Source organism: Nothobranchius furzeri, chromosome 5 (assembly GCF_043380555.1).
Source record: "Nothobranchius furzeri strain GRZ-AD chromosome 5, NfurGRZ-RIMD1, whole genome shotgun sequence".
Lineage (NCBI taxonomy): Eukaryota > Metazoa > Chordata > Actinopteri > Cyprinodontiformes > Nothobranchiidae > Nothobranchius > Nothobranchius furzeri.
The window spans coordinates 35,074,551-35,091,670 of NC_091745.1; the positions used below are offsets into that span (position 1 = coordinate 35,074,551).

The window sequence follows — 17,120 nt, forward strand, 5'->3', positions numbered from 1 at the left end:
AGGCCAACAGTTAGGACACACCTTCTCATTCAGTTTGTTTTCTTTATTTTCATGACCATGACTATTTACTAAAGGGCCAACAAGAGCTAATCACCTCTGGGAGCTTCTTCAAGACAGTTGGAAAACCATTTCAGGTGACTGCCTCTTGAAGCTCATCAAGAGAGTGCCAAGAGTGTGTAAAGCAACAATCAGAGCAAATGGTGGCTATTTAGAAGAAAATATAAAACATGTTTTCAGTTATTTCACCTTTTTTGGTTAAGTGCATAACTCCTCATGTGTTAATTTATAGTTTTGATGCATTGAGTGAGAATTTTCCTATGTAAATGGTTATGAAGATAAAGACAACACACTGAATGAGAAGGTGTGTCCAAACTTTTGGCCTGTACTGCATATTGGCATTGGCCGATAATACATCTGTAGTAAAGCTGATTTAAAGTCAGGCACATCATTGGGCAGCCCAGTGCTGCTGCAGAATTTAATTTAAGTGTATTTTATGAATAACATCTGCTTTAATAAATACTCAAATTATTTCCAACTGAAATTTATTTTTAAATACCTGGTCAGTTTACTGGTTTGTTAGAATAATTTTAGGTAGTTGTCTGATTTTATCACTAAGCAAAGTGCACAAGATTAACATCTGGTTAAATTCAGTGTTCCAAGTCTGATTCAGCTTCTGAAATTTTCTGAAATTGGCAATAGACCAACCAGTATCGGTTGAACTCTTGTTGAGCGATAGTTGTCATTAATCTTGTGGATGTGTTTCATATTTTACATCATTCTTGGTTTATTTATTTTTGTCCATGTCCCCACAGTCCTGTCGGATAGGCCTACATGTTCTGGCCTTCTGTTAGCCTTCGGATTGAACTGGAATGATCATAAATACATTTCTGCTCATAAAGTATTGCATGTAATGTGAATTTAAAATGAGTGTTTTTATTTAAATGTGTTTAGAAAGTAGGAGTATCTATGTGGTCAAATGTACCTAAGATGCAATGTTTAATGTGTTTTAAGATTTTAGTCTATAGAGTTTCATCCAAAATGTTTTCACTTGAAAAATGTGTCGGACATTGTAACTCTATACAGTAACTCTAGCAGCTTTAGCGGCTCATGTTCTTCTGAAACGCGATGTAAGCAGACGAAACTTTGTAGAGTGGGGGGAAAAAAAACACCTTTTCATTTTTTTCTGGCTAGCTTAAAGTACTACCATGTTTTAGATCCTGGCAGCTTTTTAAGCTTTTGTAACTCTGCTTGATGCAAATTTGCAAAAGCGAATGTAGACATGAATTTATCCACCATGCTCGCTCTGAAGTTGCAGCTTTGGCAGCGACTGCAGCTGAACTTGACTGATGGACAGCCCAGCTCAGCCTAGTGGTGTGGAGGGAAAACACTCATTTCATTTCAGCTAAGAAATTAAAAGCTAAATTCAGTATATTGATGCTGATTATTGTGATGAAAGTCACTGATTATTCACATCTATCAGAATTTTGTTCCATTGCTTACAATTAAATTACAACTGGCTCGGATGGTTGTGAGAGACTGGGACAGTAGCTAAATATCTTTATTTCAGGTTTGTTTTCCCTATTTCTTCTGCGAGTGCAGCCAGTGCTGGGCCAGCTGCTACGTCTCAACTCACTGTAAAGATTTTTCCCGGCTCACATTTGACCTTTTGCACACAGAACTGAAGGCTTGCGCTAAACACGAGTCAAAATGTGTTACTCAACAGAAATCTGTTCACTTTCTTGCTACTTATATATCTGACGCAAAATGGCTTCAAGTTACTAGAACATAGTTGTGCAGATGTCTTTTGGAGGTTGTCATAATTTCCCAGATGGAGGGACCCTGAGTGAGTTCAGAGAAGCCACTGATGTAAAAAAAGGATTGTTAAACATAACTGCAAAAAGAAAAGAGAACAAGATGCCTTCAAACTTTGATATGTGTTGGTTCCCTGCATAAACAATAGTAGCAGTGGTGTTTTGTTAACTTGCATATGAACATGTATTTTTATAGAATGCTTACAGAGTTTCACGGGTGCTTTTTAAAGAAAACTGCAAAGGTGTAAACACACGAGTTGGTAAGAGCCACTCTGTTTTCAGCCTCCAAACAGCTGGGATGCTGGTGACTTTCACAACTAAGTGCAGAGCAAACATGGAATATCAGCTGTGTTGACTGAATGGGTCAAAATTTTAGACTCATTAAATTAAAATTGGTGTTCAGAGTTCAGAAAATACGAGGGATAACGAAAGCAGCTACAGAACTGCACGGTTCTTCACTTAGAAAAACACAGGTAGCATGGGCCGTCTTTAAATTGTAATGTGTTCAAACATTAGTTTGTTTTTCACCTGAAGTAATAATGAAATTCCTCCTGGGACACCTTGCTGTCATCTCTGAGCATCTTAAACACAAGGAGGTCCATCCAGGAACAACCACCAGTCTGCAAAAACATGTTTTTGTTATGTTTTTGGTACACACACACACACACACACACACACACACACACACACACACACACACACACACACACACACACACACACACACACACACACACACAGTAATATTTAAATTTGAACATGCCTGAGACTTTGCATAAGATGTTGACATTTCAATAACATTTTAGAATTTGTCCTTGAATATTCAGAGGTAATAACAGTTAATTAAATGATGTGTTTATCTCAGACTTGGTTACATCAGTCAGACTGATGTAAAGTGATCAAACTACAGTGGTACAACCTGTCTTTGGGATTACAGCGGCCAAATCTGAATCAGCTTTTTAAACTCACATATATAATGCATCTTAACCTTGTACATTCACTTAACTTCCACTACGACAGTTTCTTTCCTTGTAAAGAATCCTTCACATCAACTGTTTCCTACATCCTTTTTGAATTTATCCAAACTCGAATATAAATAGTTGTAACAGATTCCTACAAATAAATATATCAGTGAAATAAATTTAGATATAGATGAATGACTGACCCACTTACATGTGAATTATGATTTTTGTCTTATTAAAGTGATGGATCTCTTTTTTTAGCCGTGTGGTTTTTAGAGAGTTTTGTTCAGAAACAAGTATACAGCAGCTTTTTTCACAAACTCACTTTGCGCTCTATAAATAAAAACAATAATTGAGTAAATTCTACCATTTGTTCTATCTGTCTTCCTTCCCTATGACCCTGTAGCTATTGCTGAATTTAAGTAATACTTGGAATAAGTGGTAAATGGTATCAAAGAAAGAAAAGATTATTTAACCAAACTAGGATGTTCTTTCTCTGCATTTTGATTTGTCGTTCATGCAAACAGCCTGCCTCACCTGTGGTGTTGAATCATATTTCAGTTAATGAACAGTTATTTTATTATTAGGAAAGCATTCTCCTCTTTTGAAATGATCCAACACAGTGTAGACAGATGTAGTGTAGTCTCTGAAAAGTAGAGGAAGAAAATCAAAGTCCCCCCCAAAGTTTCAGACATCCCATCTATTCTATTACTCATCTGTTTAACTTGACGTTGGTGGATATAAACTTAGGCTGGTGTTTGTGGGAAAGCGTGTGTTAAACTGCATCGGGCTTTCCAGGCGAGGCGCCGTCAGCCTGTCAAAGGGGTGATTAGAATGTGTTGTGACATGCAGTTATGTGCATCCTCACATTCAGACTCTGAAACACATCTTGCTGCCTGCACGGAGTTGTTGTGGCCTGCAGCAGAATACGAGGTCCTTTGCAGCTCACCTCTTGTGCCATTGAGTATTTAAGTATGGACTGCCTGGTTCAGGGTGCAGACACACGCTGATAGTGCCTTGTTGATTATACCTGTTAACATTACTACCCAAGGTGAGGAGTTTTACTCATGGCTGACAAAGGCCTCCACTTCACTGAACACACACATTTTCTCAGCTTTCAATGCACAGTATTCAGGGCTTGCACTTCCCGGACTTCACATGTATGTTTAGTTTTTTGCCAGTTTGCTGTCCAGACATTTAAACACACAGTTGCTCTCCTGCAGCCGTGGAACCCACAGAATCAAGTTCTGCTTCCTCGTTCATTTTCTTGTTATCCGTACTTAACTCTTGGCTTCACACATTCTCCTTTAAACACACATTCTCTTTGTCTCGATCTCAAGTGAGCACAACATCACTGCTCTCTTGCTGTCACACACACACACACACGCACGCACGCACGCACGCACGCACACACACACACACACACACACACACAAACACCTGCACACACACACACAAACACACACACACACACACACACACAAACACCTGCACACACACACACACACACACACACACACACACACAAACACCTGCACACAACCAGGCAGCACTGAGACAATGGGTAGACTCATTCCCAGTCTGGCCTCGGGACACAGATTGATTGATAGGGCAGGCAGCAGGGCAGCAAAAATGAATGAGGAATAGCAAACGATGGCACACACTCCCACCTCCACGCCTTGGTGATATTGTCAAATTGACCGTTTTGTTTTCAGAATTCCCATTCCTTTAACCAGGATGTAGTCCCACCCATTGACTCTCTTCGTCTCTAATCTTGCCATATGGGAAGTACAAAAGCTTTCCTTGGTTATGTACGCATTTTTAATCCTTTGTTTCCCCTAATAGTCTTTAATCCTTCAAAACCGTGAGTAATTTTTAATGAAACATTTATTCTCAAATTTAATAAACAACACAAAATATATAAAATAAAAAGAAGAGCTACAAATTTACCTCTGTTTCTCTTTTTTACAAGAGACTTTTACTTCAGAGGGATTTGGGGGATTTTTTTAACCACTAAGATACAATCTGTAGAAATAATTGTCTGACATTTGTTATTTCACTCCACAAATCGAAATCTTTACTGACTTTATGACTTCAATATTTTGTGGGGTATACACGTGTGATGGTCACTGAGATTGTTGTTGTGCTATATTTTTTTGATGGCTATAATTCATGGTTTATGAACAAACAAGGTAGTGATCCAGTGGCATTTACAAGGCTCTGTGCTTTGTATTAGATCTTGTGGGGATGAGCTGGCTGGCTGCCACTGGCCTGTCTCCCTCAGCCAACTAAATCTAAGTTTAGCCATCAGGCTGAAAGTCATTTGATTGTCTTCATGCCTTCTGCTTTTGTTTTTTCTCTGAATCCCTGTCCGTAGTACAGATTGTAGTGGTTTGTGTGGAGGTCTACCTGTCTGCTTTAGTCTTGTAAATGCCATCCAGATGGGTGGATTATCTGTACAGTTAAGATTCTTTGAGTTTTTTAGCTAATGTCTTTCTTTCCCTGCTAAAGCAGTGCTGACCTGTAGAGGTATTAATTCCACTATACACCTAAAGATCAGCTATTGCTTGCTTATTTTGGTTGTTGATATTGTGCAGCTTCCCACTGCTTTGGAGACTGCTGCTGTGAGAGGTTCTTAGTGACACATTTGTGTAATTTACAAGATTTTTATCATCAGAGACCCTCAGACATAATTTTATTAGACTGTAAAACAAACAAATTAATGTCACTTTAAATTTAGACACAGAATCATGGATGTGACTCCAACATTGTGACATTGCTGTTTAAACAAACAGGAAGTTTTCTACAACTACCGTAGTCAGATGGTCACTGAATGGTTGTGTTATATCACGCCCTGGTTTTAAATCATGGATCCCTGCTGTGCACCAGTGTTTTCAAACCAGCCGGCCACAAAAGCTGTGCTTAGCAGTGCAATAGCGTGATCACCAGGTCTACAACCGTTTGAATTCGTCTTCGTCTCTGAACTCTCGCCATTCAAAAAACTCAGAAAACTATCTCCCAAAGGTGACTCGTTCGACCTTTCTTTTGGTCAGACCTTTTGCTTTATCGAGACTCCACCTTGATGAGCATGATGAAACAAACACCAGCTAGGTTCTGTAGCTCATCTGCTTTGAGCATACCGTCTAGTTTTGTTTTAGTCTTTTACTAGCTCTTAGCTGCTCAGTGGGCCTTGAGGCATTGAGAGTGCAGTTCTTCCAACTTCATTGGCATCCTCTCTCCTTGTTCTTGAATTCTTACCACTTGAGTTAATTTTGAAGAACCACTCTCAGATCAGTGTCTTTTCTCAGCATATTCCTTGAATTAACGTGAGGTTGAAGGAACCGCAGCTCTAAATGCATTTCAAGGACGCTTGGTATAATTTCCACCCAGCTTTTCATCTGAATTTACTTTGAAAGAACACCAAGATTCACCGTAAATATAAGCTGTCAGATTTCTTTACACAAAAAGACTTGACTGTTACGGGGTACACTGTAGATTAAAACAAGGTGGGACCAGGTCATCCGTGTTACTATTTACAAGCAAATGATTGGTTTGGTGCTGGAGAATTTTACTCAACATAGCTGTTGCCTTAAAAAAACGTTATTTTTAAGCTTCTCACTTTGTGCTACTTGTTGAACATGCTGTTATAAATCATTTGCTAAAGTTAAAATTTCATCAGTTTTACATGAAAACTTTAACCCGCATCATAACATATTACACATGTTGAGGTTATATAAATATCGGGTAGACAGTTGCTGATTGAATCGTGAAATGGAGACTGTGTGCGGTTTTCCTGCCGTTTCTGTCAATCCTTCAGCTTAGTTTGTGCACAATTTCCCTGCTAATGATGGGATGTGGGGGCAGGCGTACGCATCAGTGGTGCCTGAGAGGTAAGAACTCCTACTGAGAGGAGTGCTGAGACAAATGGGGTGGTTTGGTGGCAGGCTGTCTTCCTCCTCCATTAAGCTCTGTTTTGGGCTGCTCATGGTCAGGGCCCCTCCCCAGCAGTCTGTCACCATCTTACATCCTTCGTCTTACCTCTCTCCCTCACGTCATGGAGTAGTTCTTGTTAACAGTCAGTTCTGCTGACTCCATTTTTTTAACATCTTTGCATCCTGCCTCGTAATAATTTAATCTACATAAATTATGGCGCTGATGTCTGGAGCATACTTTTTTTCTTTATATTTAGCTTCCCTGGAGCCAGACGTCCTTGTAATTTTATGAAGTAGTTTTAAATTCCCGTTTTCCCGGTTTGTTTAAGATCTTTTTTTTTTTCTTCTTTAAACATTGACTAATTTTTTTTATCACTTTAGGCTCAAATTTGTCTTTTTGGGAAATGCTTTTTTCTATGCATTTGTCACTAACCAATGACTCATTCAAGCATTATTAAAAGACCCATAACTCAAGGGATGAACCACTGCCTCAGCATGATTTCATAACTAGCTAATCATACACTTTTTTTTACTGATTTGTGATAGTTTCCAATTTATTTAGTGGAATTTGGGGGGGATAGACGGCTAAGGTCAAAGTTCAGCAGGATAAAACATTTTTCACTTAACAGCATGCTCCAGAATTACTTGCCTTCTTCCCCCAGTACACCACGTTGTCTTTTAATTCTTCTCCCACCTTCTCATCTGCCACTACCATGTCCCCTTTTGTCCCTCGCTCAGACCATGTCAGCCACTAAATAAAAGGTAAGATTAGAAGGACAGATTGTTTCATCCAGTTCGTCGCTGTTGGACAGGTCGTAAAAATGTCTTTGATTCTTGACTTCTGTAGTAAGGTGTGTGTGTGTGTGTGTGTGTGTGTGTATAGACTGTTTATTTCATCACATTTATGTGCTACTTTGCAGAGTAAACACTAAAACTGTGCTATGGTCAGTTTAAATCTGCGAGGCGATCTCTGATTGGTTAAATGATCAACAAATAATTAAAGGGACTTTACGGAGTTTAGAATTTTTATGCTCGCGATTGCCCCTCAGGCCAAAAGCGTAACGGCAGCTTCAATAGTAGGCTTGTGCACGAGGCGTGCATGCTGTACGTGCACACTCCTTAACGAAAATAACAGCTGAGACAGTCCCTTGTGTGTGATAGTGTGTGTGTGTGTGTGTGTGTGTGTGGCCCAGAGGACAGGAGAACGCGCAGCTAATTAATTAATTTGGTTCTGTACCTTTCTCTTCAGCACAGCCGACAAAGGTTTAAGATGGGTCAGTCCTCCTGCATGCTCAGATCATTCCCTTCCCTTGCTTGAAAAATATTTCCAAAATGAAAGTTGAACCCACATCTTTTTTATCTGTGAATTCAATGCTGTTCGGCGAGTCTCAAATAAAAATTTGGGCATCTTACTGTAAAAAAATATACCAGTAATGTAAAAAAGAAACTCTAAATAAATTATGTTCACATCCAGAATCGAACCCGGGTCTTCTGCACAAAAGTCCGACGTCTTACTAGGTGAGCTAAAGTGCCAGTGGTGTCTTTTGTATCTGTAACATTTGTATATCTTGATGACAGCTGAAACAACGTTCAAAGAACGGTTTGGAGTGAAAATGGCTATTTTGTTGCTAATTTGCAGGAAATATCTAGAAGAAAGTTCTACAGAAAGTAGCTAAGGGTCCTCAGAAATGTAGCTAGGTTTGTCACTAGGCGTTAGGAACAGCGACAAAGTCGCACTACCTCTCTCTCTCTCTCTCTCTGCTGCTAAAGCTACTGATAGCAAATGCTACGGGCTATGCCTGAGCGTGAACGTGCATGAAGCAGCCTGTTCTACCCGAGCATCTCTTTCTGTGATTTTACAGAAAAACAGGCAATCACAGTAAAAATGCCAGGGCTCATTCTACAGAACCAGGGCATTGCAGGAGAATGTATGAAGAAGAAATGTATTATTTCTATACATGTTTTGGCTGTCAAACTTCCATGATGCCCCTTTAAACATTTGTTACTAAAAATATTTTTGTGTTCCTTTTGTTGAAATTTGACAGAATGTTTATTTTTCCATTTAATAGTTATTGGGCTGTTTGGTGGTTGTAGGTTTGAGTCCCGGCTGCAGCTATTTTTTTTTTTTTTGATAAAAGTGTTTTTTTGTGCGTTCTGCTTTGCTCCCAGAATAAAAACATGAATGTTCATGTTATTAGCAACTCTAAAATGTTGCAAGGTATGGATGGATGTGTGTGTGTGTGTCCACAGACTGTGTGTCCTGTTTGTCTCTGTGATGGACCGGCGACCTGTCCAGGGTGTCCCCCACCTCTCGCCCAACCACCTTTGGAGAGACACCAGCTCCCCTTGACCCTACTGAGAACAAAACAGTTCAGATAATGAACGTCTGCAAATCCACCACACGCTAAAACACTTGGATAGAAAAATGCTGTTGTAGTGTCCAACAATGGTCATTTTTCACCTACAGATTGACCTACATGCCACCGGTCATCTGCAGACATAAATTCCATTCTCTAAGGTGGATTTTACGTCCTAGCTTCCAACAAACCCAAAAGGATACTGCAGCCTTGTTTACATTTCAGGAGGAACAAGATGTCAGGCTGTGTTCCCAAACAAAGCCTTCTTTTGATAACACTGCAGGATTGCTCACTCTCAGAATAAAGTGACTATTTTCAGCTCATTTGAGTTGGTCAATCGTGAAATGAAATGAACCATAATGGGTGATGCATAATAATAATGTCTTGATTAATCTGTGCTTAAATGAATAAGGGTGATTAATCTGTGCTTGAATTACTGAAGTTTGAAATGAACATTATTATGGTATGATCAGTAATTTTAGATTTAACAAGTGAATCATTATCTACACTCAGACACAAGGTTCACTAGAGATAAATTAAAGTTAAGTTAAACGTCATAACACATAGATATTTTCTTAGCCACAAATCAGAGCATCCTGTATCTGAAAGAAGGCGTGATGTTCTGAGGTTTGCTTGTTAACACCCCTTAACATGGCACGTCCCGGTTGGCCAAGAAATCATACGAGAATATTAAAACAGAGCTCACTTGACTGTGAGAGTTCTAGAGAAAGCTACGGAAAGGGATCCTCCTCGGGGGTACGTAGAACACAACATGATTGCGTCTGATGCCATTTTGATAAGAATCAACTTCATAGTTTAATGCAAACCAAATTCCTTTTCACGCCCAGAACTCAGTCCTTCTAGATACAAGGTTCTGATAAACACACACCATTCAATCACTATACATCACATCCCATCCTCTTAGATTCATCCATCACAGTAGCCTTGGTTAACTTGTCAGGTTTTTATTTGTTTAGAAAATAAATTTCTTATCTTTTATGAACCTGACTCTGTCTGAATTGAGACAAAGTGTGTTTGATCCCTGAAAAAGCAAAGAACCCTAGAATCTTCTGATTAAACATCCAAAGACCAAGCAGGTTGATATTCTACATTTTTATAGAGGATCACAGCTTATTGGTCATAAGTAAAGGTAATATATTAAGCTTAAAAGCAACAACATTTACCCTCTACACTGTAAACTCGCAGAATCCAGAATAATAGAAATGGAAATAAAAGGTTAATGTTTCATATGGCTCTACCTTTAAAGACGGGGAGAGATGAACTAATCAGTGTGAAAAAGGATGCTACAGGGAAAATACATTTCAGAAATACTAAGCTGCTGAAGGGTCACATCTTATTTTTGTAAAACTGATATTTAAGCAAACATCAAACTCAGAATGACGTGTGTGTTTGTTGGCAGCTAATTAATGAAACTGTGAAGTGTCACCGCATTGTTTTAGGTCAACATGGAACCCAACTAATTCAGATTTGATTAACTCCAAACTTCAGTCAACACGAAAAACAAACCTGTGTTGTGTCTGATGAGTCGATTAATAGTGGACTCGGTAATTTGACCTCTGATTTCTCTTTTGATGAAAGTAGTGTTTTTGCATTAGTTTACACTGACATTTAGTATTTCTGTTTCTGGTAAACGTTTTACTCGTCACCTGAAGTTTATTCCATCAGTAAAGTGTTAGAAGTTATTTGAAGTGGTGACAAAAATTCTCTTTAGAAACATCAAAGTTTCTAATTGATTAAAACAGTTATTCCTAGACATTTTCTTTAACTACTCATTAATTAAAGATCAGACATGATAAAAAACTATATTTATGTACTTATACTGGGTCTGACGTTGTAGTATTGTGACCTTAGTGACCTGCCAGACACAACCGAGGCCATTAAGAGAAAAATCTCCCTTTCACAAATGGGTGACGTTACATTTTTCTTTAGTCCTTCTCTCTTTTGTATCTGCTCATTGTTATTTATCTTCCTTTGCTCCTCTTCAGCACCTTCCATCTCTCCTCCTGGTGTCCGAAGCCACTCCGTCTTTGCTCCTGTTTTTGCCCTCTGTGCTCTCCCTCCCTGTTTTTCACCCCTCCACTTTGTTCTTGTTAACCGCCCCAGCAGGGCAGGGTTGTGCTCTACAGACTGAGCGTCAGGGGCCACAGCTGCCCAATCACAACCTGATTTATCAACCTCCCCCAGCTAGCCTGCTTAGACACTGTTTTGCTCGCTTGCTGTGGTTGTTACTTAAAGCCGGTGATGCGGGGTGTTTGTGTTCCTTGCTGCACGTCCTTAAGAGGTGTCCGCCATAATGAAAAGGCTCTCTGTAATGCATCTCGCCTCCTCCTCAGGAGCTGAAACATGCTCGCGTATCTGTCCAGCTGTTTTCCCCTGCCAGGATTTATTTACTGACAAAGTACAAGAGGCAGACTTTTGATCCGAGTTTATGTTTGTTTTAGAAATCACCTCCATGGCCACTTGACAGCAGCAGATGAAGCCTGTTGTTTTTCCCAGTTTGATCACGTTTGTCCTTTGCTTCCTTGTGGCTCATTTTCTTTCTAAATCTCACATCCTCTGTTTATCCACCGTATCCAGGTGCAGATGGTCCACAGATAGTCACAGATCTAAAAAATATTGCTAATTTAAATTGAATTCATATGTAAACATTTTCCCCCACTTGTTCCATTTATCTGAGTTTCTCACTCTCTCTTTCTCCTTCCCTCTTTGCTTCTAGTCCAGTACCAGATGGAGATGATGCGTTCTCTGCGTCATGTCAACATTGACCATCTGCATGTGGGCTGGTACCAGTCCACCTACTATGGCTCTTTTGTCAGCCGAGCTCTGCTAGATTCCCAGTTCAGCTACCAACATGCCATTGAAGAGTCTGTTGTTCTCATCTATGGTGAGTATTCCACACAGAGAATGCTATGTGCTTCAAATTGCTTAGAAAATCAGTTAAACTGGCATTTTTACTTTAAATAAAAGGAAATTTCATAAAGATATCGACATGCAGATGATAGGAACTGAACTAAACAAGAACTCATGCAAGAAGATGATTTAATGTCAGATAAACGATGAAGAAAATAAGTATTAAAATTGAGTTGGTGGTGTGAGCTCTTGTTCTTAAACACCCAGAGCGGGTTCAGCTAATGGTCAGCAATGATCTCATGTGCTCGCCCAGTTCAATCTTTTGCATTTAAGCTGGAAATGTTTTATTGACTCAGTTATGGACCAGAAATACTGAGCAGACATACTGCCACAGTCGTCACTTGTCACACAAGCATTCATAGACGGCCACTAATCACAGAAATCTGTGCAGGTGGAAAGTGGTTCCAGTAGAGTAGATCGGCACCAGTCAAGTTCGACACTACAGCTCCCAGAGGAAATGCTGAGTCATAAGGAAACGTTGTTTAGAAAAAAAAAGTAAAACGGAGATGGCCATTGGCCAAGATTTACAATATTTGTGCAAAATCATCTTTTTTACCAGGCGCTCAAATGGTGCTTCTGTAAGAGAACTGATTGAAAACATTTAGTGTGCACTGTCAGGCATGAGTCAACAACCTCGGGTCAAATAGGTATTTTTTATTTTTTTTTTCACCAAATGAAGACAAAGAATAAGGTCACAAGTAGCTAAATCAGTTTGACACAAAATAGAAAAAGATTTTACTGCAGTAAATTTGTAGGTTTTGAAGAAGAATTTTTCATCTTGATGGTTACTGCTGCATTCTCACCAAGAGACTAATGCAATAATTTATTAGTTACAACAAGGCTTCTTAATATTCAGTAGTCCATCTGACTCCAAACTGAGATCAGAGGTCTGGAGTCACACGTGAGGCAAATTGCTGTTATTGAAGGTGTTTAACTTACAACCAGTGGAAATAACGCCGTGTGTTGTGCCCCTCTAACTTTTAATGTCATTACTTTTCATGCCTCAAGAGATAAAGCACCTTGGTTTTCACTTAAAAGGACTTATTAAATTGAATCTTAAGTCCATTAAAGTTCTTGTTCACTGAGAAAGTGTGAGATACTTTTTAAAATGTGATGGTCTGAGTTGCATATGCATGCTGAGCGGGAAAATTGTCCTCAACCCACATTTTCTGCAGTAGGCACAGAAAGGAATCAGACCAGAAACTGAGCAAACCAGAAAAGCCAGAGCATGTTTTAGCTAGTAGAAACTAACCATTAGCTACTCCACAGCATGGAAGAATAGATTTGGGCTTGTGTTATTTGTGGAGGTAAAAACATCAAGGTTTCATTTTTTACCCAAGAAAAATGACACATAATTTCATGCTTCTTTAAAACCAGACTCATGAGAATGTCTACAACACTTCTACTTTGCACATCAAACTAGCTACGTGTCAGACGACTCACGCTGGGGGTCAGACACAGAAAAGTGATGGAAAATCTGGTGGCAGTGGGCCAGAGGCCAGCTGGTCAGAGGATTTTTCATGAGAAGTTGTTCATCCGTTGGATAAAGCTGTTATGACAGTAAGACACAGAAAATGCTCTTTTATTAAGACACCATGAAACGCAACAAAGCTCAGAAGTTAACTGCAGGGGTTTAGGGAGTAGACACTGAGTGACATGGTAATTAAACACCATAGACATGTTTGAGTCCTTTTTCACGACTAAATCTTATTCAGTCAGCTGAACTAACCTGTTGGCCTCTGAAACCCTCCTCAGAAGGTATTATGTCACACCTGGCACTGAAGCTACACAGGTGAGGAAACGTTAAGGACCTTTGCCTGTAGTGAGGTAAGGTACCATTGCCCTTCTGTGGTTGAGGCCAACAATAGAAAAAGAAGCAGAAGGCAGGAAGACACCAGAAATAGCAGGTTTTCTGGGTGGAACGCACACATGATGCAAATGGACGCGCTAGGCTTGCAGGTAAATCTTTAAAAGATTATTTCCACACAGCAATCCGTATCAGATGGTGTTAAGTATCAGAAGACGACACAAATTCAATCAGCATGACCCACAAAGAAAATATATCTCTAATAAGAAACATTTGGACTCCCTTGTCTGAATAAATGTAAATTAATCATTTCAAGTTGAGTTCATAGGATGCATCTCATTGTTGGTTGCATAATTAAATGCATGTATATGATAAGTGGTTTTGTTTCATGTTAGTAAAGCCCTGCTGTGACTCGTTCATCAGACTTTACAAACCAAGTGTATTGTATGTAATCAAAATGTAACATCATCCTAATGTCAGGACTGACTTTTCAGCCAGTGTTTTATTTTTGTAACGATACAGAATTTTCCTCAGTCATGAATCAGAAAACAGAAAGTAGAGTGAGGCTGACGCACAACAGACTCACAAGGTTATTGCTTTCAAATATTTCATTACAGCTCAATTTTTATACAGTCACGTTGAGTAAAAGACAAAAAATGGAGACGTGCTATTTTAAAGTACTGAACCAGCTTCAAATTTCACCCTTTGTCTGTAAAACGGCTATACTAATCAGATTATTCCTTTTCTAAATCTTCTCAGGGTCTTGTTGTTCTCAGGTTCTATAATAAAGAACAGACAGAGATTTATTTATGACCATCTTCCAGCTGCAGCTCTGTGATGTGCTTCTGCCAGCCAGGCAGTTGGGCAGCGAGCCTTTTCTCATTCTAAACGAGACCTCCTACTAATGTCAATCAATAATGCAGCACTTAACGGATCAAAGCACCCCAAAGGAATTTACATTATCTCTGCTTAAAGTCAAAGGGGAAGGGAAAATTGATTTCTTTTTTTTTTTTTTTTTTTTTTTTTTCCTCCCTTTGTCATTAGCTCACCGGTCATTTTATACCGATGAAAGAATCAATCGTCTGGGGAACTTGTAGGTAAATGGCTTTCGTCTGGTGACAGCTATGGATTACAGTAGGTTGTTAAACCAGGTGGGTAAATGTCTAAAAACTTAAATATGAGGTGAACAGTAGAAGAGGTGAAGGTGGACATGCAAAGCTAATCAGAGCATTCAAATCGGGCGCATGCAGTGAAATTAATTAGGCTCCGAATCTCATTAGTAACGAGCTTTGAACTGAAAATTGTGTTTGATTATCTGAGAATAATCAGTGTAAACATCATCACTGGGCACCTTCTATTGAACTAAAACACTTGACATTTAGGATTGTGTGAATGTTTGGGTGGATCCGTTAACAGAACTGATGTAGCGTGTACCACACGGAACAGACCGGCCTTCGTAGGCAGCAGAAGATCAGGACATGGTGTCCAAATTCAACCAGCTCTTCAGAGTTCATCTGCGTCACTCAGCATTTGATTTCAGTCAGCATGCTTCTTATGGATTTGGGAGAGCTGCCTTCATGCTGGCCCTCCCTGCTCTCTGTGAACATGAACTGAGATTCACGGTCAACTTTCAGTCTGTACTTGAACTGGTTGATCCGTAGGCAAATGGTTTAACACAGTTGCCTTTGGGGAGTGCCTAAGGAAGTGTCAAATTGACAGTCTGTTCAGTTTTACTCAATTTCCATACAGCAATTTTAGGTGTTTAAAATTATAACACAAGGTCAGTGAGATATCTACATCATACACAGTGAACGTTGAATGCAGTTTTTAATTATTTTGGCCTAAACTGTTTTAATCCACACACAAACTGGAGGAGGTATGCTGTGAAGGGAAATTGTATAGGTTGGTGTTTATTAACGTTGTACAGTTCTGTATAAAAGTCGATCAGTCGAACAGTTTTTATTTTTTAATTAGTGTCCCAGACTTTTTTCTCTCTCCTGATGTTCCTCATCAATTATTCTTTAGACTTGTTGAAGGTTGCTCTTTGGTTATTGGCCTTTTCTTCATCAATCCAGACTCTTTACTTTGCATTACCCGACTGAGTGTTAGTTAAACTCTTAAAATCAAACTGAGTGCTCGTACAAACACTCATGTTGATACTTGATGTGCATTTTCACCTAGAAGTACCTTCAAATAGCTGACGTCTGTAAACTCTTGAGTGGTGGTGAGTTTCTTTCTGTTTAGTTCTGTTACCATTTGAGCTGATGAGCCACATTACAACTCTAACCCATTACATAACATCATATTACTCTTCCTCACTACCTGACCACTCACCTGGGAGGTGAACGCCATGCTGCCGCATAGTTTTATTGATGGTGAGAAGTTGGACTATGCAAACACGTGGTATCAGACAGATACAAAATGTTTTTAAAAGGAACCCAGGTTACAAAACTTTGTGGTTCTTAAAAGATAAATGCTAGTATCAGTTATATTAAAGTGGTGTAAAAAACTTTTTAATGTCTTCATTTTTATAAAATTTGTAAAAAATAGTTTAACGCGTAGGTCGCCATTGTTGTTGGCGTCGCAATGCAATTGTGAGGACATCAGTGAGGACATCACTGATGATGTTTCACTAAACGAGCATCAAAATGAAGAACAAGAAGGGCGGGATGACGCGAGTGCAGGACAAAACCAGTGCTGCGTGTGTGGCAAATGCGTCTCCGTGGTAACTGAGAGGGAGAGTTTGTTGTCAAGAGCTCACATTTTTGTCAGCAGAAGTTAACGGTAAGCTATCGTGTGATCAAACTTATTCAATTATGAATGATTTTGGAGCATTTTAGCATCCAGAGCTGTCGTGTGCTTTATAGAAGATTAGGATATTCAGTGAAATGACAAATCATTTTTGCAGATATTATATATTTGGAAAACACTGTATTGCTACACTTACTGCTTGTTTTACTGACGGGAGAGGTGAACGTTCAGCTTCATCCATGACGAGTGGCGTGTCCGATGGTTTGCTGAACATGACCGAAGCGGCAGCTGCAGGAGCGGGTTGTCGGCTCAGGAGAGCGTCTCTTGTCTCTCCAAGGGTGTTTAGGCGTCTTGTGTGGGAAAATGGTCGGTAAAGCATTTAGTTTCCGCCTTCTCTTATACCCAGCCACTCTGGTGAGCTCTTTAAGTAGTTGTGGTCGACTAAAAGCCTCAAACGCATCAGGAGAAAAATGTAGGGAACACAGCCGTGGGTCTTTAGGAAGTTGTGTTCGTCCACAGGCATCTTCCCACTGCTTTCTCCTCTTCTTGCCAGTGGGAAAGCTGTGTAAC

At 39.5% G+C, this 17,120-nt stretch overlaps 1 protein-coding gene across 1 annotated transcript in view; it reads left to right on the top strand.

Moving 5' to 3' along the window:
- The window catches only part of LOC139070039 (eukaryotic translation initiation factor 3 subunit H-like), an 82,171-nt gene that overhangs the window by 33,322 nt on the left and 31,729 nt on the right, over window positions 1-17,120 (top strand). The window contains exon 3 of the mRNA XM_070551615.1: window positions 11,799-11,966. Coding sequence (XP_070407716.1) covers window positions 11,799-11,966 — 168 coding nt within the window. The remainder of the gene's footprint in view (window positions 1-11,798; window positions 11,967-17,120) is intronic.